Source organism: Poecile atricapillus, chromosome 22 (assembly GCF_030490865.1).
Source record: "Poecile atricapillus isolate bPoeAtr1 chromosome 22, bPoeAtr1.hap1, whole genome shotgun sequence".
NCBI lineage: Eukaryota > Metazoa > Chordata > Aves > Passeriformes > Paridae > Poecile > Poecile atricapillus.
The window spans coordinates 1,705,371-1,731,145 of NC_081270.1; the positions used below are offsets into that span (position 1 = coordinate 1,705,371).

General features: G+C 58.3%; 1 protein-coding gene across 1 annotated transcript in view; it reads left to right on the forward strand.

The window, feature by feature from the left end:
* The window catches only part of AGRN (agrin), a 101,347-nt gene that overhangs the window by 5,178 nt on the left and 70,394 nt on the right, over positions 1-25,775 (forward strand). Inside the window, 2 exon segments of the mRNA XM_058855444.1 lie at positions 2,476-2,737; positions 23,049-23,069. Of these exon segments, the coding sequence (XP_058711427.1) occupies positions 2,476-2,737; positions 23,049-23,069 (283 nt within the window).

Genomic DNA, 25,775 nt, shown 5'->3' on the forward strand with positions numbered 1-25,775 from the left:
CTCGGGAAGTGCCGGTCCTGCTCCTTCTCACTCCGAGGGAGGAGGGGGAGGATGATGAGTGTGAGCAGGGCTTTTTTTAGTTAAACCCAACCAAATTTTCGGGAGGTTTCTGCCCTCCCTGGTGGGATTTGGAGTTTAACCACGTGTTTCTCACCCAGCTGGGAGCTGGGCTTGTGCTGAGGGATGAAGGAGGAGAGAAAATTCCTCGGAGAGCTCTGAGCAGCCCCTCAGTGCCTTTGCAGGAAGCACAAAACTTTCTCTGTCCCCATCTCGCTGCCTGCCCAGCTGGATTTGGGCTGTGCAGGGAGGGACACATCCCCTGGAGGATTTATTCCATGTTTTGGAGCTTTGGGGTGGCTCAGCCCCCCCGGGGACCCCCACCTTTCCTGCTGGAGGATAAACGGGGCTGTCCCGAGCTCTCCACGCCCGGGAGCAGCCGAGGCATGTGCGGCTCCAGAGGAGCTGTCACAGCCCTGTTTGCACCTGGGCTGCTCCTGCAGCTCAGGTATGCGGCAGAGCAGGGCAGGCTGCAGTGCTTGCCATGATAATTGGGGTAATTTATTGCTCTTTCGGATGGCTGCGCTGCCTGCGAGCTCAGACCCCTGCGAGCCCGGGGTCCTGCTCCCAATATTTCACCAGAAGGAGAAAGTGTGAGGAAAACAGGAGGGTGTGAGGGAGAGATAAACTCCTAAACTCGCTTCTTAACCTTGACTTGTGCCTGCAGGGCACAGGCAGTGCCGAGTTCGCTCCCTTTTCCGGCCTGGCAGGTGGGGCTGGCGCTGAGCAGGAGGCGCTGGCCCCGGCCCGTGGCTCCTGTGGCCGCAGGGAATGTGGGAATGACCCCGTTCCCGTCCTCCCAGTCCTGCCAGCGACACCGTGCAGGAGTTTGGCTCGAGCTCAGCCTGAACTTTGAAGCCTCTTCGATCAGGGCTGAAATTCTGGAGCTGAGGCTGCAAAAAAACCCAATAAAAATTCCCAGATTGATGGTGGATCAGAGGATTTGCGTTCCCCGGAGCCCCCAGCGAGGTTTCAGCCCCTGGTTTGAACTCTGCAGCCTCAGATCTCGGCTGGAGATGCCGAGGGAGGGACGGGGAGGGATTTGGCACAGGGGAGAAGTCTCTGTGTGTGAACAGCCCCTCAGACACAGCTGGGACACCTGGAGAGCCACCGGGGCAGAGGCAGCAAACGGGGGGGGTCATTTTCCGGGGGGAAAAAATCTGTGTGCCACCACAGGGCCACCAATCACTGCCAGGGCCACCAAACCTTGTCTGCCAGGGCCACCAAACCTTTCCAGGGGCACCAAACCTTGTCAGAGCCACCAATCCTTGTCTGCCAGGGCCACCAAACCTTGCCAGGGCCACCAAACCTTGCCAGGGCCGCCAGTCACTGCCAGGGCCACCAAACCTTGCCAGGGCCACCAATCCTCGTCCCCACCTGTGCCTCCTCCTGGCCCAGTCTGAGCCTCCTGTGCAGTTTCTGGAGCCTGTCCCATGGACAGGCGCTGCTCTCTGAGCCCCTCAGCCTTTCCCAGTCAGGATTTCCAGCCCTTCCATGTCCCTTCCCAGGCTTTCCCTCCTCCCTTGGCCCGGGATTCCCTCCCCAGGCCGGCTCTGTTGGGGAGGAGGGAGCTCTGTGCGCTTTGCTCGGGCTTTTCCACACTTCTTGTGCCTTTTGTGCTTCTGGGAGGTTCTGCTGGCCCTGGGGGGCCTGGGACAGCACCAGCAAAAACTGGGGAGGCCACGGTGGGAATGGGGATCCAGGGTGGGAATGGGGAACCAGGGTGGGAATGGGGAACCAGGGTGGGGATGGGGAACCAGGGTGGGAATGGGGAACCAGGGTGGGAATGGGGAATGGGGGTGGAAAATGGGAGCCCAGGGAGGGAAATGGGAGCCCAGAGATGGAAAATGGGAGCCCAGAGATGGAAAATGGGAGCCCAGGATGGAAAATGGGAGCCCAGGAAGGGAAAATGGGAGCCCAGGGAGGGAAATGAGGAGCCCAGAGATGGAAAATGAGAGCCCAGAGATGGAAAATGGGAGCCCAGAGATGGAAAATGGGAGCCCAGAGAGGGAAATGGGAGCCCAGGGAGGGAAATGAGGAGCCCAGGAAAGGAAATGGGAGCCCAGAGATGGAAAATGGGAGCCCAGAGAGGGAAATGAGGAGCCCAGGGTGGAAAATGGGATCCCAGGGAGGGAAAATGAGGAGCCCAGAGCTGGAAAATGGGAGCCCAGGGAGGGAAATGGGAGCCCAGAGATGGAAAATGGGAGGCCAGAGATGGAAAATGGGAGCCCAGGGAGGGAAATGAGGAGCCCAGGAAGGGAAATGAGGAGCCCAGGAAAGGAAATGGGAGCCCAGAGCTGGAAAATGGGAGCCCAGGGGGGGAAATGAGGAGCCCAGGGAGGGAAATGGGAGCCCAGGAAGGGAAATGAGGAACTCACAAAGCACAACAAGCAGTGAGCTCTCCCCTCCCACCACCAGGTGCGGGTCTGGCGCTACCTGAAGGGCAAAGACATCGTGACCCACGAGATCCTGCTGGACGGGGGCAACAAGGTGGTGATCGGGGGCTTCGGGGACCCCCTGATCTGCGACAACCAGGTGGCCACGGGCGACACGCGCATCTTCTTCGTCAACCCCGCCCCGCAGGCGCTGTGGCCCGCGCACCGCAACGAGCTGATGCTCAACTCCAGCCTGATGCGCATCACCCTGCGCAACCTGGAGGAGGTGGAGCACTGCGTGGAAGGTGAGGCTGCACCTGCCTGGGGGGGTTTTTATGGGGGTTTTTGGGGGGTTTTGGTGGGGTTTTAATGGGATTTTCATGGATCTCTCCTGGCATTTTCCTGGCATTTTCACAGGATTTTCCTGGCCTTTTCCTGGGATTTTCCTGGCATTTTCATGGCTTTCTCCTGGCATTTTTCTGGGATTTTCTTGGCATTTTTATGGGCTTCTCCTTGCATTTTCCTGGCCTTTTCCTGCGATTTTCCTGGCCTTTTCCTGTGATTTTCCTGGCCTTTTCCTAGGATTTTCATGGCATTTTCACAGGATTTTCCTGGGATTTTCACAGGATTTTCCTGGAATTTTCGTGGGTTTCTCCTGGCCTTTTCCTGGCCTTTTCCTGGGATTTTTATGGCCTTTTCCTGGGATTTTCCTGGCATTTTCATGGCTTTCTCCTTGCATTTTCCTGGCCTTTTCCTGGGATTTTCCTGGCCTTTTCCTGGGATTTTCATGGCATTTTCACAGGATTTTCCTGACATTTTCACAGGATTTTCCTGGAATTTTCGTTGGTTTCTCCTGGCATTTTCCTGTGCTTTTCCTGGCCTTTTCCTGGGATTTTCCTGTGCTTTTCCTGGGATTTTCCTGTGCTTTTCCTGTGCTTTTCCTGTGCTTTTCCTGGCCTTTTCCTGGGATTTTCCTGGCCTTTTCCTGGGATTTTCCTGGCATTGCCAGCTCTGCCGGATGCCCCTGGCTGGGTGGGGGTGGGGGGTGAGGGCTGTCCTGCTGGTTTGGCCGTGTTTGGGGTGGCTGGGGCCGGGCTGGGCCTGGTGGCGCTGATTTGGGGTCAGTGGGTGATGATTTAGGATCGTCCTGCACTTCTCTGGGGGTTGGGGTGGCTCACATGGGGCTGTGAGCTCCTGGACAGGTGATTTAGGATCATCCTGCATTCCCTGTGTGTTTGGGGTTGGTTTAAGATCTCCTGGACAGGTGATTTAGGATCATCCTGCATTCCCTGTGTGTTTGGGGTTGGTCTGTGAGCTCCTGGACAGGTGATTTAGGATCATCCTGCATTCCCTGTGTGTTTGGGGTTGGTTTATGGGCTCCTGGACAGGTGATTTAGGATCATCCTGCATTCCCTGTGTGTTTGGGGTTGGTCTGTGAGCTCCTGGACAGGTGATTTAGGATCATCCTGCATTCCCTGTGTGTTTGGGGTTGGTTTATGGGCTCCTGGACAGGTGATTTAGGATCATCCTGCATTCCCTGTGTGTTTGGGGTTGGTTTATGATCTCCTGGATAGGTGATTTAGGATCATCCTGCATTCCCTGTGTGTTTAGGTCCCTCACACCGGGCTGTGAGCTCCCGGGGTCAGACACTGCCGGGTGTGCCGTGATTTAGGATCATCCTTTAGCTTTAGGGAGCCCCCAAAGGGAACAGGGAGCCCCCTTTGCCGAGCGTGTCCCAAGAACAATGGATAAACAGGAGCAGGAATGCAGGAATTCTGCTGGGACAACAAAAATCCAGGATTGGCTCCCTCCTCCCTTGGATCTGCAGCAGGGGAGGCCACATCCCCTTTTTCCAGCTGGGAATGCTGACAGGAATGCCCCACATTCCCTTTTTCCAGCTGGGAATGCCCCACATCCCCTTTTTCCAGCTGGGAATTCTGACAGGAATGCCCCACATCCCCTTTTCCCAGCTGGGAATGCCCCACATTCCCTTTTCCCAGCTGGGAATGCTGATAGGGGGGGAATGCCCCACATTCCCTTTTTCCAGCTGGGAATGCCCCACATTCCCTTTTTCCAGCTGGGAATGCCCCACATTCCCTTTTTCCAGCTGGGAATGCTGACAGGAATGCCCCACATTCCCTTTTCCCAGCTGGGAATGCCCCACGTTCCCTTTTCCAGGGGAATGACCCCGCTCTTGGGTCAGCAGCTCCAGAGAGCCCCAAGCAGCGCTTGGGAGAAGAAAGGAGATTTTTTTGTTTATCCCAAGGATGAAAAAATGGGCTATAAATATAAAATATCTACAAAAATACCGATCAGAATTCCATAATATCCTTGGGAAGTGCCGGTCCTGCTCCTTCTCGCTCCGAGGGAGGAGGAGGATGAGTGTGAGCGGGGTTTTTTGAGTTTAACCTGAGTGAATTTCGGGGAGATTTTTGCCCTCCCTGGTGGGATTTGGGGTTTAACCGAGTGTTTCTCACCCAGCTGGGAGCTGGGTTTGTGCTGAGGGATGAAGGAGGAGAGAAAATTCCATGGAGATCTCGGAGCAGCCTCGCAGGAGCTGAGGATCCCATGGGGAGAGGGGCTCCTCACCAGGAACCGCGGTGCCGGGACGGGGTGGAGGGTGCGCACTGCCACGGGAAATCTCAGCTGGATACTGGGAAAAAATCCTTCCCTGTCAGCTGGGGAGGCTCTGGAAGTCAAAATTCCATGGATTGCCCATCCCTGGAAGTGCCCAGGGCTGGGGTTTGGAGCAGCCTGGGGTGAGGAAGGTGTCCCTGCCCACGATGATCCTCAGGGTCTTTTCCAGCCCAAACCATTCCATGGGGTCCCTCCAGGCCCTCAGGAGCTGAGGAGGGATCAGAATCCGTGGATTTGCTGTAGGGTTGGGACAGGTGGCTGGGGCTGCCTCCAACCCTCCCCTCCCATCCAGAGTTTTTTGGGAAGGTTTCTGTTGTGCTGGGCAGGGCTGAGCTCCGAGCTCAAATTCCAGATCCACAGGGAAAAAGGGGATTTCTCCTCCTTCCCTGCCCTGTGCCAGCAGAGGATTCCTCCTGGTGCTTCCTGGGCTTGTTTCCTGCAGATTCTGTCCCTCCAAATGTGCACTTCCCTCTCCCCCAGGATGCTCCTGCCCTGGCAGGTGGGCTGGGATGGGAATACCGGGATGGGAAAGGCTGGAACACCACCCGGAGCTGATCGCTCTGAGCCACAGGAATTGTGAGAAACCCCAAAGCCAGGGACTCCCAGGGAGCTCCAGGTGCTGCTCAGGGTTCTCATTTTGCCATCCATCATTCCCACTTTTCCTGGGAAAGCCATGTTGGGGGTCGTACTCCAGGGATTTCCTGCTCTTCCCACACTTTGGGAGCCCCATTCTCGTTGTGTTGTTCCCCTCCTGAAGCCCTGAGCTCTCTGCAGCCTCCTCCAGCCCACCTGGCTCCTGCAGAACAGATTCAAACCCGGCCTGAGGAGCTGCTCCTGCCCCTGGGAACCATTCCTGAGCTCCCAGGCTGGGAATTCTGCTCCAGGACCGGTTTCCCATGGGCTCCTCGCAGGAGGCTTCAAAGCAGAGCTGCTCTTTGCTGCACTTTGGAGTTTCCAAACAAACCTTGGAGGGTTTTTGCAGAAGGAATTGGAGGAATTGGAGGCAGCTGAGTGGAAAAACACAAATGTTTGGGAGTTCAGCCTCATGTCCTGTTGCTCCAGCCTGGAAAAATCCCAGACATCCAAATCTTGTCAGTGAGGGGAGGGCAGGCCAGGGCTCCTCTGGGAGACAGCTCAGGTTGGACTGGGAGCAGAGGGATTGGAGAAGCTCAAGTGGGCAGGAAAGGCTCCAGCAGAGCTCTGCAAACCAGGAGGGGCCTGGAGGGGAATTCTGGGGGGTTCAGGGGCACAGGAGCAGCTCTGGGGCAGGTTTGGGACACCAGGAGCAGCTCTGGGGCAGGTTTGGGACACCAGGAGCAGCTCTGGGGCAGGTTTGGGACACCAGGAGCAGCTCTGGGGCAGATTTAGGACACCAGGAGCAGCTCTGGGGCAGGTTTGGGACACCAGGAGTAGCTCTGGGGCTGCTTTGGGACACCAGAAACAGCTCTGGGACACCAGGAGCAACTCTGTGGCAGGTTTGGGACACCAGGAGCAGCTCTGGGGCTGCTTTGGGACACCAGAAACAGCTCTGGGACACCAGGAGCAGCTCTGGGGCAGGTTTGGGACACCAGGAGCAGCTCTGGGATTTTCTGGGGGCAGTGTGGGGTTTTGGGGCGCTGCTGTGACCACAAGTGAGGAACATTTGAAATTGTACTCCATGAAAAAAAGCTCAGGATGTGCTGCAGGTGCTCCAGAGGTGGAAAAAAGTCCCTTTTATTGGAACTGCAGCCAGTCCAGAGCCCTCCCCTGGAAGGAGACCTGCACCTTCCCGAAGTTTCTCCTCCCATTTTTCTCTGGTTTCATCCCTGAGGAGCAGCCCAGGCATCATTTCCATCCCAGGCTCTTCCCGAGGGATTCCGGGGGCTCCTCTCAGCCTGGGAATCTCAGCTCCGGCTGTGCTCTCCTCCTTCCCACCCCTGGAATTCCTTCCTGGCATCTCCCTGTGCTCCTCAGCAGGGAGGGAGGGGGTTCCTGTGGGGGTTTGCCCTCCAGAATGTGGTTTTTTTTCCTTTCCTTCCTCCTGTTCTGTTTTGTATCCGAGATAACGAGAGCAGAACCATCACCTCCGTCCCAGCAGGGGCAGAGCTCCAGCAGCTGGGAAATGTGGGAAAGGGGCAAGGAAGGAGCAGAGAGGGGAAAATCCAGGGCTGGGCAGCCCCGGGGGGGCCTTCCCGCTGCCTTATCCACGGGGAAAGGATGGAATCCTCCCAGGGATTCCATGGAAAACGCTCTTGGAACAGCAGGGAGGGTCAGGGTTGCAGAGGCCACCCATCCCTGTCCTATCCCTGTCCCCATCCCTGTTCTGTCCCCATCCCTGTCCCTGTTCTGTCCCCATTCCTGTTCCATCCCTGTCCCTGTTCTGTCCCATCCGTGTCCCCATCCATGTCCCCATCCCTGTCCCCTCCCTGTCCCTGTCCTGTCCCATCCGTATCCCCGTTCCTGTCCCCTTCCTGTCCCCTCCGTTTCCCCTCCGTGTCCCATCCCTGTCCCCATCCCTGTCCCATCCCTGTCCCCTCCATATCCCATCCCTGTCCCCTCCGTGTCCCCTCTGTGTCCCATCCCTGTCCCCATCCTGTCCTGTACCATCCCTGTCCCTGTTCTGTCCCCATTCCTGTCCCCATCCCTGTCCCTGTCCTGTCCCATCCGTATCCCCATTCCTGTCCCTTTCCTGTCCCCTTCCTGTCCCCTCCGTGTCCCATCCCTGTCCCCATCCCTGTCCCTGTCCTGTCCCCATCCCTGTCCTGTCCCATCCCTGTCCCCATCCCTGTCCCTGTCCTGTCCCCATCCCTGTCCTGTCCCATCCCTGTCCCCATCCCTGTCCCTGTCCTGTCCCCTCCCTGTCCCCATCCGTGTCCCATCCCCCGGGTCCCTTCCCTCGCTCCCTGCCGTGGCAGGAACACGAACGCTCCCGGTGCCGGTGGCAGGAGCTGGGAGGCTCCATTTGTTTAGCAAATTCCTGTGGAATTTTAATCCGGAGTGGGAGGCTGTGGCTCCTCTGGCCCTGCTCGGGCACATCCCGCGGCGCTTCCCCACGGGATCAGCTCAGGAGCTGCCTGTCCAGTCTGTCCCTGCTGCCCAGGAGCCCTGCACTTCCCGGTTTCCCCCTGTCCAATATCCCTGCATTTCCCGGTTTCCCCCTGTCCAATATCCCTGCATTTCCCGGTTTCCCCCTGTCCAATATCCCTGCATTTCCCGGTTTCCTCCTGTCCAATATCCCTGCATTTCCCGGTTTCCCCCTGTCCAATATCCCTGCACTTCCCAGTTTCTCCCTGTCCAAAATCCCTTGATTTCCTGGTTTCCCCCTGTCCAATATCCCTGAATCCCCCATTCCCCCCTGCCCAGGATCTCTGGATTTCCCAGTTTCCTCCTGTCCAATATCCCTGCATTTCCCCATTTCCCCCTTTCTTGGATTTCCCTGTTTCCCCCTTCCCTGCATTTCCCAGTTTTCCCCCTGCCCAGAATCCCTGGAATTCCCAATTTCCCCCTGCCCAGAATCCCTGGATCCCCCATTTTCCCCTGGTCAGTATCCCAGGAATTCCCGTTTTCCCCCTGTCCAATATCCCTGGATCCCCCGTTTCCCCCTGCCCAGAATCCCTGGATCCCCCACTTCCCCCTGCCCAGGATCCCTGGATCCCCCGTTTCCCCCAGTCCAATATCCCTGGATCCCCCATTTCCCCCTGTCCAATATCCCTGGATCCCCCATTTCCCCCTGACCAATATCCCTGGATCCCCCATTTCCCCCTGTCCAATATCCCTGGATCCCCCGTTTCCCCCTGTCCAATATCCCTGGATCCCCCATTTCCCCCTGCCCAGGATCCCTGGATCCCCCATTTCCCCCTGTCCAATATCCCTGGATCCCCCATTTCCCCCTGTCCAATATCCCTGGATCCCCCATTTCCCCCTGCCCAGGATCCCTGGATCCCCCGTTTCCCCCTGCCCAGGATCCCTGGAATTCCCGGTCTCTCCCGCCCTCTGTCCCTGCCCGTGCTGTGTTTGCAGAACCTGTCCTGGCACGGATCCTGCCCTGCCAGCCTGGAATTCCAGCAATGCCCCCTGGAGCGCTCCAGGATCCCGGGCAGCCTCCCCTGGGATCCTGCCAGCAGCTCCCGGCCGCTTCCCGGCCTCTTCCCGGGAATCCGGGCAGTGCCGGAGCTCGCCCAGGGCTGCGGGGGGAATTCTGGAATGGCGCCACTGGTGCCACTCCAGGGAATTTGGGCAATTTCCCGGGATGTGAGGAGATTATCAGGAAGGCACCGCTGGTGCCTCAATTCCAGGGAATTTGGGCAATGCCGGAGCTTGCCGAGGGCGGTGAGGGTAAAACTGGGGAGGCGCCACTGGTGCCTTTTCCAGGGAATTTGGGCAATTTCCAGGGGTGTGAGTGGGATATTGGGGAATCTCATTGGTGCCTTTTCCAGGGAATTTGGGCAATTTCCAGGGATGCAAGAGGAATTTTGGGGAGGTGCCACTGGTGCCATTCCAGGGAATTTGGGCAATTTTCTGGGATGTGAGGAGATTATCAGGAAGGCACCGCTGGTGCCTCAATTCCAGGGAATCTGGGCAATTTCCAGGGGTGTGAGTGGGATATTTGGGAACCTCATTGATGCCTTTTCCAGGGAATTTGGGCAATTTCCAGGAAAATGAGGACATTATCAGGAAGGCATTGGTGCCTGAATTCCAGGGAATTTGGGCAATTCCAGAGCTCACCGAGGGGTGCAGGGGGAATACTGGGGAGGCACCTGCCTTTCCAGAGCTGCTTTTTTTGGGTGTTTTTCCCTGAATCCCGGATTTTGGGCCGTGCTGGCAGTGGGGAACAGCTGCCCTGTGTTTTTTCCATGGTTTGAGCAGCCGTGCCCTCCATGGAAATGGAATTCTTTCCCGCTCATCCCCCGGATGTGTCCCGTGGCGAGGTTTGTTTGGGGTTTTATCTCCCGTGGCCCATCTTTGTTTTGGAGCCGCTCAGTGGAACATCAAAGGCTGGATTTTCCCACCCACTTGCTCGGGAAAATGTGGGACAGGGCAGGGATTGGGCCCAGGGCAGATTTTTGGGTCCAGAGAGACCTTTTTGGATCCAGGCTGGTTTGGGATCCAGGCTGATTTTTGGGTCCAGAGAGACCTTTTTGGATCCAGGCTGGTTTTGGGATCCAGGCTGGTTTGGGATCCAGGCTGGTTTGGGATCCAGGCTGATTTTGTGATCCAGGGTGGTTTTGGGATCCAGAGCTCTTTTTGGATCAAGGCTGGTTTTGGGATCCAGGACTGGTTTGGGATCCAGGCTGGTTTTGGATCCAGGCTGTTTTTAGAATCCAGGCTGGTTTGGGATCCAGGCTGATTTTGGGATCCAGGCTGTTTTTGGATCCAGGCTGGTTTGGGATCCAGGCTGATTTTGGGATCCAGGCTGGTTTTGGATCCAGGCTGGTTTGGGATCCAGGCTGGTTTAGGATCCAGGCTGGTTTGGGATTCAGGGCTGTTTTTGGGATCCAGGCTGGTTTGGGATCCAGGCTGGTTTGGGATCCAGGCTGGTTTTGGGATCCAGGCTGGTTTGGGATCCAGGGTGGTTTAGGATCCAGGCTGGTTTAGGATCCAGGCTGGTTTGGGATCCAGGCTGGTTTGGGATCCAGGCTGGTTTTGGGATCCAGGGTGGTTTAGGATCCAGGCTGGTTTGGGATTCAGGACTGGTTTGGGATCCAGGGCTGGTTTGGGATCCAGGCTGGTTTGGGATCCAGGCTGTTTTTGGATCCAGAGCTGCTCTTTTGAGTCCAGATCATTTTTCGGGTCCAGAGCTGCTTTAGGTTCAGAGCTGCTTTATGGTTCTTTGGGAATGACCGGAGCAGGTTCTTTGGGAATGATGGGAGCAGGTTCTTTGGGAATGATGGGAGCAGGTTCTTTGGAAAGGATGGGAGCAGGTTCTTTGGGAATGACCGGAGCAGGTTCTTTGGGAATGACGGGAGCAGGTTCTTTGGGAATGACCAGAGCAGGTTCTTTGGGAAGGATGGGAGCAGGTTCTTTGGGAATGATGGGAGCAGGTTCCTTGGGAATGATGGGAGCAGGTTCTTTGGGAATGACCGGAGCAGGTTCTTTGGGAATGACTGGAGCAGGTTCTTTGGGAATGACTGGAGCAGGTTCTTTGGGAATGATGGGAGCAGGTTCTTTGGGAATGATGGGAGCAGGTTCTTTGGGAATGACTGGAGCAGGTTCTTTGGGAAGGATGGGAGCAGGTTCTTTGGGAATGACTGGAGCAGGTTCTTTGGGAATGACCGGAGCAGGTTCCTCGGGAGCCATCAGGGCTGGCACTGCTGAGCCTGGCAGGAGGTGCCGAGCTGCCCTGGCAGTGCTGGCCTGGAGAGCCTGTGTGGGCCAGGATCCCACTTCCATGGCTTTGGATGTTTTCCCTGGATTGTGAGGGGTGGATTTGAGACCTGAGAGGACACCAGGGCCCCAGCGCTGCTCCCTCAGCACCCTCTGTGTGCTGGGATGGGATGGGATGGGATGGGATGGGATGGGATGGGATGGGATGGGATGGGATGGGATGGGAGGTGCTCGACTCCCTGTGGCAGCTCTGAGCTCTGGGCAGTTTTTCCATGAGGTTTTCCTGCTGGATCTGCCGCTGTTGTGAGCCTGGGATTCCCGTTAAAGCCAGGACACCCCGCTGGCAGCAGCTTCCTCGGGAAGCCTGGCAGGATGTTCTGCAGGAGCCACCTCTGGTGTGGCTCAGGGAAAACTTCCCTGAGTTGATCCATGTGGTTTTCCCTTTCCGAAGAGCTTGGTTTTGCCCTCCCTGAGTTGGAGGGAATTCCCATCCCTTGGGAATGGAGCTGTCTGGCCTCCTTGTCCTCCACAGGCTCTGGCCTCGCTGAGGGATGTCCCTCCCTGCTCCAGGGCAGCTCCAGCCCAGCTCCCATTCCCAGATTTATTTCCTAACAAACCTCAGGAGGGATTTCTGGAGGGCACAGGGACACATCCCGAGCCACATTCCTTTTCCTGGGAATGCTGTCTCGGACTCACAGAGCCAGGTTCCTGCTCCGCCTCCCCAGGAGCGGCTCAGGGAAGGAGCTGGAGCTTCCCTGCTGCCGGGCTGGAGTGGGATGAAGCTTCTTTGGGATGCAGCACCAGGAATCTGGCAGGGTTTCAGGGGCAAAGTGCTTTGGCCACCACAGGATTCTCCCACTTGGAAGAGATGGATAAAAATTGCTGGGAGCTTTGGAATGCCTGGGAGCAGGTCGGGATTGAGAATTCCCACCCAATTCCCGTTAAACTCCGCATCCCAGAGCTTCCTGCTGCCCCCTGTGATCCCCTGAGTGCTGTGAGGCTGAGCAGAGCCCCAGAGCTGCTGCTGGCCAGGCCCCAGTTCCCAGGAAATTGCCAGAAATCCCAGCTGGAATTGTTTTCCCAGCCTGCTCATTTCTCCCAGACAGCTCCTGCTCAGACTCCAGCCCTGCTCGGGCTCGGCACTTGTCCTTTCCTTGCTCCAGGGAGCTTTCCCAGCCTCTGCATTCCCTCCATCCCAGATTCTCCTTTTCCATGGAGTTTCTGTCCTTCAGACTGGGAAAAGGAGGAGTGGAGGAACCCAAAAGGGAAGAGAGGGGTGGAAATCCCTGCTGCTGCAGCCTGGGGATTATCCCTCCTCCTTCTCCTCCTCTGGGGGCACTGGGGGCACTGGGAGCACTGGAGGTACCAGGAACACTGGAGTCACTGGGAGCACCAGGAGCACTGGGAGCACAGGGGGCAGTGGGAACGTTGGAGGCACTGGGAGCACTGGGAGCACTGGGAGCAGCAGGCCCTGCTGTTTCCACGGCCCCTGCAGCAGCAGCAGCAGCAGCAGCAGGGGCAGCAGCAGCAGCAGGGGCAGCAGCAGCAGCAGGGGCAGCAGCAGCAGCAGGAGCAGCAGCAGCAGGAGCTGCAGTGTGTGAGCAGCAGGAGCTGCAGCAGCAGCAGCAGTGTGTGAGCAGCAGCAGCAGCAGCAGCAGCAGTGTGTGAGCAGCAGGAGCTGCAGCAGCAGCAGCAGGAGCTGCAGTGTGTGAGCAGCAGCAGGAGCTGCAGTGTGTGAGCAGCAGGAGCTGCAGTGTGTGAGCAGCAGGAGCTGCAGCAGCAGCAGGAGCAGCAGCAGCAGCAGCAGGAGCTGCAGTGTGTGAGCAGCAGGAGCAGCAGCAGCAGCAGGAGCTGCAGCAGCAGCAGGAGCAGCAGCAGCAGCAGCAGGAGCTGCAGTGTGTGAGCAGCAGGAGCTGCAGCAGCAGCAGCAGCAGGAGCTGCAGCAGCAGGAGCTGCAGTGTGTGAGCAGCAGCAGGAGCTGCAGTGTGTGAGCAGCGCCGCTCCATCCCCAGGGGGAGGATGTTGAACATTCCAGGCGTGGGAACCCTTTGGAGAAACTCTGGAATCCGTCCCGGAGCAGGCACCGGGCGAAGGGGAAGCAGAGGAGGGGACCCTGGGGACCCTCTGGCCACCACATCTGTGCTGATGAGACAAAAATCCCGGCTCCAAATCCCGTTCCTCAGGCACGATCCCGTTTTTCACAGCCCTTGGCTCCGTTTTCCAGCGGGGATTTTTCCTGAGAGCTCTGACCCCGTGCCCTGGGCTCTGAAGGCCGGACACTTCCCAGCTGTCCGTCTGTCCTGAGGGCTCCCAGGGGGTGGAAAAGGCTGGAATGTGGAGCTGTGAGCTGGGAATGGCGGCGTGGGGGAGCTCCGGGTGCCGATCCCGGAATGCAGGCTGCGGGTGGCGCGGGCACAGGGCTGGGAACAGGCGCAGGGAAGAGGCTCTGGAATGGGTGGAGAACGGAGAATTGGCTCTGCCGGATCATTCCAGCCGCGTGTGATGAGGAAAGCAGGGAAATTGAGGTTGGGCATGGGGGAGAAATCCTTCCCTGTGAGGGTGGTGAGGGCCTGGCACAGGTTATCCCGTGGATTCCTGGAAGTGTCCAAGGGCAGGCTGGAGGGATCTGGGATAACGGGATCCCTGCCCGTGTCACAGGATGGGGCTGTGATCCCAAAGCCGGCAGCTCCAGGCAGCCGAAATCCCCGGAGCAGCTGCTGGGACTGCGCTCCGGGGTGCCCAAACCCAGCGAGCGCCGTTCCCGGGCCCAAATCTGCCCTACGTGGGAATCAGCACCCGGAACTCGCTGGAATTTGTTCGGGAGAAGCCTGGGTGGGTGGAGGGGGTGCAGTGGGGTCCCTCCGTGGGGAAGGGGCTGCAGAGGGGACACCTGGGGAGGAGCTGTGGCTCTCCAGGCACTCAGGTTTCCCTGGATAACAGAGGGGCAGGACTCCTGGTGAGTCCCTGGCTGGGGAATCGCACCTGGGATGCTGCTGGGAGCGCTCTGAGATCCCCGTCCCCCCTTCCCTGGCCGGGCAGGGCCGGCACATTCCTGGCCCCGGGCTTCAAAGGCTGTTTCTGGATAACAGAGCCGGCAGCCCTGGCAACCCTGGCACGGCCCTGGCAGCAGCTGCTGCTGCGCCCGCCCCGCCACTGGAACCTCCCCCGCTCCTGCCGGGACCCCACTGCCCCCCTGGCCTCGCCTTTTGGGGTCACTCCTTCTTCTGGGGGGATTTCAGTCTCTTGGGAGTCAGTCTTTGCCCTTGGGGGGCTGCAAATTTATTGGGTGACCCTCTGATCTAGGAGGCTGCAGATTTTGGGGTGAATCTTTTGGGGGTGCAGATTCTTGGGGTGAATCTCTGGGGGCTGCAGATTTTGGGGTGAATTTCTGGAGGGAATTTCAGTTTGTTGTGGGTGAATCTTTGCCTTGGGAGGCTGCAAATTTATTGGGTGACCCCTGATCTAGGAGGCTGCAGATTTTGGGGTGAATCTCTGGAGGCTGCAGCTTTTGGGGGCTGCAGATTTTTGGGGGTGCCCCCCTGCTCTGAGGGGCTGAACCTTTTGGGGTGAATCTTTGGGGGGTGGCTGCAGCATTTTTTGGGGAATCACTTCCCTGAGGGGCTGCAAATTTTGGGGTGAATCTCAGGGGGCTGCAGATTTTGGGGTGAATTTCTGGAGGGAATTTCAGTTTGTTGCCCTGGGGGGCAATAAAGTTTATTGGGTGTCCCCCTGATCCAGGAGGTTGCAGATTTTGGGGTGAATCTTTGGGGGGTGGCTACAGCTCTTTTTAGAGGAATGTTTTCCCTGAGGGGCTGCAGTTTTTGGGGTGAATCTCTGGGGGGAGCAGCTTTTGGGGGCTGCAGCTTTTTTGGGGGGGAATCTCTTTCACTGAGGGGCCTCAACTTTTTAGGAGTGACCCCCTGCTCTGGGGGATACAGCTTTTGGGGTGAATCTCTGGGGGCTGCAGCTTTTGGGGTGAATCTCTGCTCTAGGGGAGGGGGCTGCAGCTCGTTTGGGAGGAGCAGGGCCGGGCCCTTTTCCTGAGCAGGATTTTCCCAGGTCTGATCCAGCTGTTTTCCCTGTGTTTTTTTCCATGTGCTGCCCCGTCCCCCGCGGATTGTGGATTATTCATTAGGTAAGAACATCCTTCCTCTCCTCTTTTGGACGGAAAGTGGGGCAGGGGAGGCCACACGAGGATGCTTTGTGTGATTCCCGAGTTGTGTGGGAGGAGGATTCCTTGGATCTGCCTCTTCCTTGGAGCTCCCCCGGGCAGGTGGCACAGAGGGGACGGGAAGAGCTTGTCCCTTTTGTCCCCTGCCATGATAAAACCCCTCTCTCTCCCTGCTGGATAAAAATTCCCTGAAGCTCAGGGATCACAGGGATTTGCTTGTTCTGTAAAGGGAGGTGTGAACTGCCCAGCATTCCCTGAGAATTCCCTCCTGGAAAACAAACCCCACGTGGCTTTGGGATTTATGGAGCCCGCTCCAAATCCTCAGGGTCACTTGGTCAAGTGGGGTAAATTGGGAGAGCTTTGCCCAAGGTTGTGACGCTTAATTAACTCCAGGCTCTGCCACAGTGCCGTGGGAAACCCGAGCCTGGCCCCACAGCCTCTGGAGAGCTGGGAAGGGCTGTGAAGGGGCTGGGAAAGGGCTGGGAAGGGCTGGGAAGGGACTGGGAAAGGGCTGGGAAGTGAAGGGTGCAGGAACAGCTCCCAGAAAAGGGTTGGGTGGCCTTGGTGGCATTTTAAGGGCACTAAAAGCAGCTCCAGCCTTTATTTTTTACAGTTTTCTTTATGCTTTATGATGGTTTCCTTAGGCTAGTCCATAAGCTATTCCTTAGGTTATTCCATAGATTATTCCTCAGTTATTCCTTAGGTTATTCCTCAGTTATTCCTTAGGTTATTCCATAGATTATTCCTGTTTTTCCTTAGGTTATTCCTCAGTTATTCCTTAGGTTATTCCATAGGCTATTCCTCGGTTATTCCTCAGTTATTCCTTAGGTTATTCCTTAGGTTATTCCTCAATCATTCCTTAGGTTTTTCCTTAGGTTTTTCCTTAGGTTATTCCTCAGTTATTCCTCAGTTATTCCTCAGTTATTCCTTAGGTTATTCCATAGGCTATTCCTCGGTTATTCCTCAGTTATTCCTTAGGTTATTCCTCAGTTATTCCTCAGTTATTCCTTAGGTTATTCCATAGGCTATTCCTCGGTTATTCCTCAGTTATTCCTTAGGTTATTCCTCAGTTATTCCTCAGTTATTCCTTAGGTTATTCCTCAGTGGGTTGAAGGAGGCAGAGCCGAGGGATTGGTGCTGGAATCAGGCAGGAATGGGATGAGCAGGATGATGGAGAGGGATGCAGGATGTTACTTTGGGATCTCCATGAAACAATTCCAAGGGAATTTTCTCCTGAGTGAAATCCTGGGAAGGGAGGCAGCTGCCCTACATGGGACTCTGGCAATGGCAATTCTCCAAAGGGAGAGGGAATGAATTTTAATGGAATCTTGAAAGACTTTAAATTTTCATGTTCCCGTCAATTATTCAGGACAGCAGAAAAGCGACTTTAAAGAGCAAAGGAAAGGGAGAGGCCACTCGGATTCCTGGAGGGGATCTGCATTTTGCTCCAGCACGGGGAAACGGGGAGGTTGGAAAAGCTCTGGTGCCGGGGAGGAGGGATTTTGGGAAGCTGGGATGCACTGGGGCAGGGCAGAGGGAAGGTGGGCTGGTGGAATTCCCGGTGGGAGCTGATCCCGTTCAGTTTTAGCATCACCAGGAGGCGTTTGGGGGTCTCCGTGCTGGGAACGCCGAGGCAGGGATGAATCCTGGCCTGGGACACCTTTCCCAATTCCTGACTGGGAAGGGGTTTGGGGGATCCTGGAGCCCGGTGGGATAAACCCCCCCGAGCCCCAGGGGGGGATCCGTGTGGGATCGGGGCTGGGAGTGTTTGCAGGGAGCTGATCCCAGCCGGGGCTCTCCGTGCCGGAATGCTGGAGCAGGGATCCAGCCCGGCTCCATCCCCCGCTCCTGAGCCGCGGCTTTGGGGGATCCCGGAGCCTCTGGCACAGCTTTTCCAGCTTTTCCCGGGAGCAGCCTGGCTCCTGCCGTCCCCATCTGTGCGCGGGGCTCTCGCTGTCCCCGGCGCGCTGCTCCGGCCTTGCCTCCCTCCGCGGCCGCCCCGCCGCTGCTCGGGGGCTCGGCAGCACAAACGGGGCTTTGATTCCCGCTGCTGGGAGCTGCCAGGCCTGGCTCCCTTCCCAGGAACAGCGCCGGGCCCACAGAAGCGCCCTTTGTGCGATCGGGGGCTGCGCTGGGGCCGGGGGACAGCGCCCGCCGGAGCCGCTCCGGGAGGAGCCCGAGCAGCTCCGCGGGCTCCGATTGTGCCGCTCTCACCCAAAATAAAGCGGCCGCGGCTCCTCCTTTGACCCGCGAGCGCTCTGTCCCCAGCCGGGGGGGTGACGGGAGCCAGCAAAGGAGCCTTTGTCCCCAGGGCTGCGGGGGAAAGGGGGCAGAGCGGCCCCACGGCCGGGGTCCCTCCTGGAATCGCCCCCCAGCCGCGATTGGGGTCCCCGGGGCTGTCCCGGTGTCCCGGGATGTCGCTCGGGGAGGTGACGAAGTGATGCTTCAGCTTTGTGTCCTCGCAGCTCCGTCCTGTCCCTGAGGGACGCTCGGAGCGGGGTTTGGAGTGCAGGGTTTAGGATGCAGGGTTTGGAGTGCAGAGTTTGGGATGCAGGGTTTGGGATGCAGGGTTTGGGATGCAGGGTTTGGGATGCAGGGTTTGGGGTGCAGGGTTTGGGGTGCAGGGTTTGGGGTGCAGGGTTTGGGATGCAGGTTTGGGATGCAGGTTTGGGATGCAGGGTTTGGGATGCAGGGTTTGGGATGCAGGTTTGGGATGCAGGGTTTAGGATGCAGGGTTTGGAGTGCAGGGTTTGGGATGCAGGGTTTGGGGTGCAGGGTTTGGGATGCAGGGTTTGGGATGCAGGTTTGGGGTGCAGGGTTTGGGGTGCAGGGTTTGGGGTGCAGGGTTTGGGATGCAGGTTTGGGGTGCAGGGTTTGGGATGCAGGGTTTGGAGAGCAAGGTTTGGGACGCAGGTTTGGGATGCAGGTTTGGAGTGCAGGGTTTGGGGTGCAGGGTTTGGGATGCAAGGTTTGGGATGCAGGGTTTGGGGTGCAGGGTTTGGGGTGCAGGGTTTGGGATGCAGGGTTTGTGATGCAGGGTTTGGGGTGCAGGGTTTGGGATGCAGGGTTTGGGATGCAGGTTTGGGATGCAGGGTTTGGGATGCAGGTTTGAGATGCAGGTTTGGGATGCAGGGTTTAGGATGCAGGGTTTGGGATGCAGGGTTTGGGATGCAGGGTTTGGGATGCAGGGTTTGGGATGCAGGGTTTGGGATGCAGGGTTTGGGATGCAGGGTTTGGGATGCAGGTTTGGGACGCAGGTTTGGGACGCAGGTTTGGGATGCAGGGTTTGGGATGCAGGGTTTGGGGTGCAGGGTTTGGGATGCAGGTTTGGGATGCAGGTTTGAGATGCAGGGTTTGGGATTGGTTAGGGTTTGGGATGCAGGGTTTGGGATGCAGGGTTTGGGATGCAGGTTTGGGACGCAGGTTTGGGACGCAGGTTTGGGATGCAGGGTTTGGGATGCAGGGTTTGGGGTGCAGGGTTTGGGATGCAGGTTTGGGATGCAGGTTTGAGATGCAGGGTTTGGGATTGGTTAGGGTTTGGGATGCAGGTTTGGGATGCAGGTTTGGGGTGCAGGGTTTGGGATGCAGGTTTGGGATGCAGGTTTGAGATGCAGGGTTTGGGATTGGTTAGGGTTTGGGATGCAGGGTTTGGGATGCAGGTTTGGGATGCAGGGTTTGGGATGCAGGGTTTGGGATGCAGGGTTTGGGATGCAGGGAGGCGCTTGCCGGGGTTTGCTGTCTGAAATCTCCCCCCGGAGCCTCAGCAGGGCTGGGGACGGATCCAGCTCAGGGCCCCGAGGGGATGGATCAGCCCTGGGGACAGCAGGATGGCCCCGCTGCTCCTCGGGGGGATGGAATCCAGCGCAGGGAGGGGAACCGTGGGGGGACCCGTTCCATAAATTGGGAATTCTGCGGTGGTTTTATGTGAAGGAGTGGAAATTCAGCCCGAGAACAAAGAGATGATTTAGGGAACAGGTGGAAAATGGCACCTGGTGTGGGAAACTTGGAAAAGAATGGCTCTGGATGCCACGGGGCCTTGGAAAGGTCCTGGATCTCACCCAGTCCCCAGGAAATTGTGAAATCTGCCTTGCTTTGGGTCTCCCTGCTCGGAACCTGTTCCCTGCAAGGACCCGCCTGCTCTGATTCCCTGGATTTGTGCGATCCAGCCCTGTAAACCGAGGAAAACCGGGAGGAAGGAGCACGGAGATGGCTCAGGGCAGCCCCGAGCTGCGGGGAAGGAGCTCCTGGAGGCGTCCGTGCCCGTTTTCCCCCTCTGGAAGCCGGGAAGGTGCCAGGGACTGACATTTCACGACTCATTTGGCCGCGGTGAGGCAGGAAAGTGGGATTTAGGCGGAGTTTTTCCAGTTTAATCTGCCGGGATGGTTTCAGATCCCTCAGCCCCCTGCCAGCCCCGGCTGGATAAACTTTCCCTGCCTTCAATCCCAAACGTTTGTGCAGCACAAACTCTGCCTTGAGGGGTTATTTTTCCCCTTGTCCCGGACCCACGGCGGCTCCTCCCGAGTGTTTTTGGTGGCGGTGGCCGAGAGGGGAAACCTCAAATCCTCGCAAAGCAATTACCGCTAATGAGACACTTCCTACACATCTGGTTTCAATCCTGGCGGCGTTTCGGGGACTTGCAGAGCTTGGGAAGGGAGGAAGGTGGGGGAATCCCGGCCTCTTCCTCTTCCCTCCTTCCCAGCGTGGCCCCAGGGATGCTCCCGAGCTCCCATCCCGTCTCCTGATCCCAAATTCGGCTCTGCAGGGGGGTGGGGTCGGTTGTTTGGTGCTGATGTGCTGCCAGTTGATTGATCTGGTTTTAAGAGCGGCTGTAACGTGCCTAATTAGTGTATAATTAACAAAATTAACAAAAGCGTGCCTCAGACTTCAGAAAATTCCTGAATTCGTTGCCAAGCGCGAGGAAAGGGGAAAAACTCTCGGGCTGCGTTCACAGGAGGGGTTTCAATATGAAATTGCTGGGAGCTGCTGGTGGCCAGCCTGGCTTTTTCCAGCTCCTTGTCCCGGTTCCTGGACACTCCCAAATCCATCCCCATCCCATTCCCATTCCCTGGCAGCAGCAGCTTCCCCTCCTCACAGGGATGATCCTCAGCCAGGCACTCCTGCCCTGCCCACGCCTGGTTCAAAGGCGCTTCCCAGAGCCTCCTCTGCAGGACAGGGAGCTCCGGGCTGGCTTTTCCAGGGAATAAAGGGAATAACCCGGCTGAGCTTTGCCCCGGATAAGCTCTGGGAGTGACTCAGGAGCGGCTCCGGGGCCAGGCCAGGCCACACGTGGCTTCCCAGCAGTGCCACTTGTCCCTGGCACCGGCAGTGACTCAGGCACGTCCTGGCTGCCTCAGCAAAGCCAAGCAGGGCAGGGCAGCTCTGGAATCCCCCAGCACCATCCTCCTGCCCTGCCGCGCTTCCCGGGAACATTCCCTGCTCCAAGCGTGCTTCTGGCCAGGGAAACTCACCACAGCCGAGTGCCCGGCCTTGGAACTGAGCCTCCCACTCTCCTTTCGGGTTTTGTTGTGTTGGATCCAGAGTAAAACAAACTTCCCGCTCTCCTCGGTGTTCTCAGCTGCCCCACGGAGCCGCAGCTCCGGCAGGGAAAATCAAAGCCGGGGGAATTTTGCAGGAGCTGGGAGGAGGGTCGGGCTCAATTGCATTTTTGTTCTGGAAATCGGGGGGAAGGCATGGGCCCTGCTGGGCTGGGGGTCTCCAAGGGACAGGGAGCTCTGGGATGTTTGGGAATGGTGTGGCAAGGGCTGGGGTGTCCATCTGGAGCCCTGGGTGGATGTGGCCAAGCACAGGAGAGCTTTGGTGTCCCTGTGAGTGACCCTTGGCTTGTGGTCAAGTGTCCAGTGTGGCCCAGGGGCATCCCAAAGCTTTTCTAATCCTTCTGGGATCGCCCCCAGGCAGCACCAGCAGCGCTCCCAGAGCACCCTGATCCTTTTCTCTGCTTTCCCTGGAAGTCACCTCTGCCCCTGCCAGGGCTGTGGCTGTCCCTTTGTCCCTCTCCAGGCTGGAAAAGCACAAGGGAAGCGTCTCACACCCCAAATTCCACCTGTCTGGAGCTCTGGAGCAGCTCTGGAGGGCCTGTGTGGATTTTTCACTGGGAATTGCAGTGCCAGGATGAGGAGGAATGGGATAAACAGAAAGAGGGGAAATTGAGGATAAATTTATCAGAGCAGTTCCTCCCTGTGAGTGGGTAAAACGCTTTCCCAGAGAAGCTGTGGCTCCTGGAAGTGTCCAAGGCCAGCTTGGAATTCCCATGGAAGGGGATGGGATTTAAGGTCCCACCCAGCCAGGCCACGCTGGGACTCTGTGAGCAGAAGAGGGGCCAGAGTTGGGTTCCAGCCCGGGAGCTCCCCGTGGGACATGGCCCTGGAGGGGTGACAGCTCCCGCTTCCACAGGCAGGGATTCCAGCCTGGAATTCCCCACTTCCCTGGAGGAGCCATCCAGGCTGGCAGAGCCACTAAAATGCTCAGCTGTTAACCCTGGGCCTCCTCTCTCATCACTTTTCTCCTTTCACTCTGTTTTCCTCAGCCCCAAAAGTGCTTCTGACCCCGACAATGCCTCTGGAGAGGAGGAATCAGGCTGGGATGGGAGAGGGAAACACGGGAAGCCGTGGCAGCTCCGGGTTGAGCTCCTGAACGTTGTCTGGTTTCGGAAAATCATCCCTTGGAGCAGAAAACCCACGGGATTTGATGGTTAATGGAAATTCTGAGCTTTGGCTGTGCCTGGGATATTCCCCAGGATCTCCTTGAGTGGCAGCTTCTCGTGGATCAGATCCCGAGGATGGAATCCAGCGCGGTCAGGATAGTCAGGAGTCCCTGCTGGGATGTTCCTGGTGGGATTTGTGCGGTGCTGGGCTCGGTTTTGGTGTCCTGGGGCCGTTTCCCCTCATTTTGCCGGGCAGGATTTGCGGTTGCCGCCTGTGGGATCATCGGGATCAGCCGGATCCGGCTGTTTCCCGGCTGCCTGCGGATTTGGGAGCTCCTCGTGCCTCTCAAATGTGTTTAAATCCACGTGCTTGGAAGGTGGGATGGGAATGAACTCCTGAAATGAGGGTTAATAGGGGAAGAACTGGGATTTTTGGGAATCTGGGATTTCAGCCTGTTGGAAGCGAAGGTGGCAGTGCCAGTCCTGCTGTCCCTGTGCCTCCCCTCCTTCCTGGCTGTATCTGGAGCACGTGGATGTCCCCAGACACGTCCTTGGCCCTGGATTCCCTTCCAGGACCTGCAGCACGTGGGAAAAGCACCCAGCTCTGTTCACTGGGACTCCCTCCTGCTTCTCACCTGTGGGATTAGGGATGAGGAATTCCCACCCCGGGAGCCTGGCCGGGATGTGGGGCAGGATCCAGCCTGGAAAGGGCTGGGAGAGACGCCTGGAAGTGCCCCAGGTGGCAGAGGGGGCTTGGGGAGGAGGAAAGCTTGGGGGCTGCTCCTGTTTTCCTGCTTCTAACTCGATTTCTTCTCTCCTTTTTCTCCTCCCCTGCTTTCTAAAGAACATAGGAAGCTTCTCGCCGGTAAGTGGTGGGGGTGTCACGCTAAAAAACCCTCAAATTCCCATTTTTTCCATCCACCATCAGCCTGGCTGGCTTAGTCCTCGTCATCCTCATCCCTCGGGATGCGCGGGAGCAACGGGAGCGTCGCGATCCCAGCCCGGGATCCCAGCCCGGGAGCTCCCGCTGTCCCCTCCTACCGGCCCGGGATTGTCCCCACCCCCAGGGATGTGGAACTGGGATCTGAGGGCTCCTCACGTAGTGCTTGCCTCATCTTCCTCTCCATCCTCAGCCTCTCACCTTCACCGGCGGCCGGGGAGGGCGGGCAGAGCTCCCTGAGCTCGCACTGGGCAGACTGGGAGGACTGGGCTGCTCGGGGGGACGGGGTTGGGGCGTGTTTTCCCATTGCTCAGATCCAGGGAATTCCTGTCCTGCCCCTGGCTGAGCTGGGAAGCTCCAGGTGTGGGGCAAACAGAGCAATTCCTCGGGAATCTCCAGGGAAAAGCGAGTGAGGGGCGCCGGGAGAAGCGGGGATGGGTTTCAGCTGGAGGAGGGCGGGTCTAGGCTTGACAGAATAAAGGAATTTTTAGGATGAGGGTGCCCAGAGAAGCTGCCCCGTCCCTGGGAGTGTCCAAGGCCAGCTTGGATGGGGCTGGGTTGCCAGAGGAGCTGAGGAGAAGGGATTGAACCAGGATTGAATCTGGAGTGCCCCAGATTTGGGGCTGGAGCTGCTCCTTTTCCCACTTTTCTGCTCACCCCAGGACTTTTGGGATCACCACCAGCCCAAAGCAGCTTTTTGGGGTGGTGTGAGGTGGGACAAAGCTGTGCCAGCTCAGCTGCCAGGGACTGAGCCAGGAGGGCCCCAGATCTGGGCTTTGGGCTCTCCTTTTTCCCACTCTCGAGCTCCTGTGCTCACCCCAGGACTTTCAGGTTCACTGCCGACCCCGGAGCAGCTTTTTGGGGTGATTCGAGGTGGGACAAAGCTGTGCCAGCTCTGCCCTCGGGTGCCAAAGGAGCTGAGGAGAAGGGATTGAAGCAGGAGCGCTCCGGCTGTGGAGGGAGCTGGATAAAGCTCCTGGATTTCCTCCCTTTCCGTGCCCCTGGCTGTGCTAATCCATGGGCTGGGCCGCGCTGATCCCGCCGGGAATGACCCCGCGGGCTCCGCTGGAAACGAGGGACACGGGGACACCAAACGCGCTGGGAGCCGCGGGAGGAGCGCAGGGAAGTTTCCCGAGCCGACAGCATCCTCTGCTGGCCACGCTTCCCAGGATTTCCGCTCCTCATGGATGCGGGAATCCCTCCTGGCTCCGGGGGCTGCGGGCTCTGCCCTGCCCTGGCCGGCTGCGGGGCTGGGGCTGCTGCTCTTGGCTCTCCCGGAGCTGGGGGCAGCTGGGAAGGGCTCTGGATTCCTGGGAATGCCCCTGCTGTGTCCCATCCAGCCCTCAAACCCCTCCGGGTGCTGGCTTGAAGCGTTGGAGAGGTCCCGCGTGTCTCTTTTTTGTCCCTTCCCCCGGGGCGGGTCCCTGGAGCCCCAGCGCTGTTCGGGTTCTGCTCCGCTCCCTTGGGAGCTGCCCGCGGCTCGGCTGGAATTCCCGGCGGCAGGAGAGGCTCGGCAAGGGCGGCAGGAGAGGCTCGGCAAGGGCGGCAGGAGAGGCTCGGCAAGGGCGGCAGGTGGCGGTGCGAGCCCGCGGAGGAGCCGGGGCACCTCGGCTGCCGCTCCCGTCCTGGCGCTGCCTGCCCATGGCGAGGGAACAGCGGGGACACTCGGGGGGCTGTCCCCATCCCCACGGGACAGCGGGGACACTCGGGGGGCTGTCCCCATCCCCCCCGGACAGGGAACACTCGGGGGGCTGTCCCCATCCCCCCCGGACAGCGGGGACACTCGGGATTTTGTCCCCATCCCCACGGGACAGGGACACTCGGGATTTTGTCCCCATCCCCACGGGACAGGGACACTCGGGATTTTGTCCCCATCCCCACGGGACAGGGACACTCGGGATTTTGTCGCCCTCCCAGCCGAAGGCGCTGCCCGGGGGCCGGGGAAGCGGAGCCGGTGCCCGCTGAGGTTGCGAAATCCCGGATTTGCCGCCTGGCTCTGGAAAATCCTGTGGAGCTGCGGGTTCCAGGCGGGAATGGGGTCCCAGCGCCCCGTGTGAGCCGCGCCCAGGGCGGTTTTGGGAAGGCAGAGGGGACGGGGATGCTCCGAGTCCTCGGAATTGCGCGGCTTTAGCTCGGAGATGCTTCCCCTCCCTCGGGTGGCCCTGGCTCTGCTGCGGGTCCCCTTCAGGAGAGCATTTTGTCCTTGCAGACCCCCCAAGCTCTGCGTGCCAACCTCGGCTGGATTTTTGTGGGTTTAGGGGCGAGGCGCCGGAGCTCCCTCATTGCTGGCTGGGATTTGTGGGGTCCCGCTGGGGACCCCAGCACAGGAGAGCAGGGAAGGGTCTGGGCTGGGAGAGGGGCCCTGGAGTTCCCGGGCACAGATGTGTGGCCCACTCCGTGCTGGAGCTTTTCCATCCATTTTCCAGGGATTTTCCATCCCTGAGCACATCTGGAGGACGCTGCTTGGTCCAGTTTTTGATCTGCGTCCCGACAAAGCCCTTAAGTGGGGAAAAAAACCCTTTTTCAGCAGAGGCAGCCCTTATCCCGCACTCCCTGGAGCGTTTATCGGGAATGGTTCTTGGGAATGTTTCTTTGGAATGGTGCGAATGAACGTCCCCATCCCACCCTGCA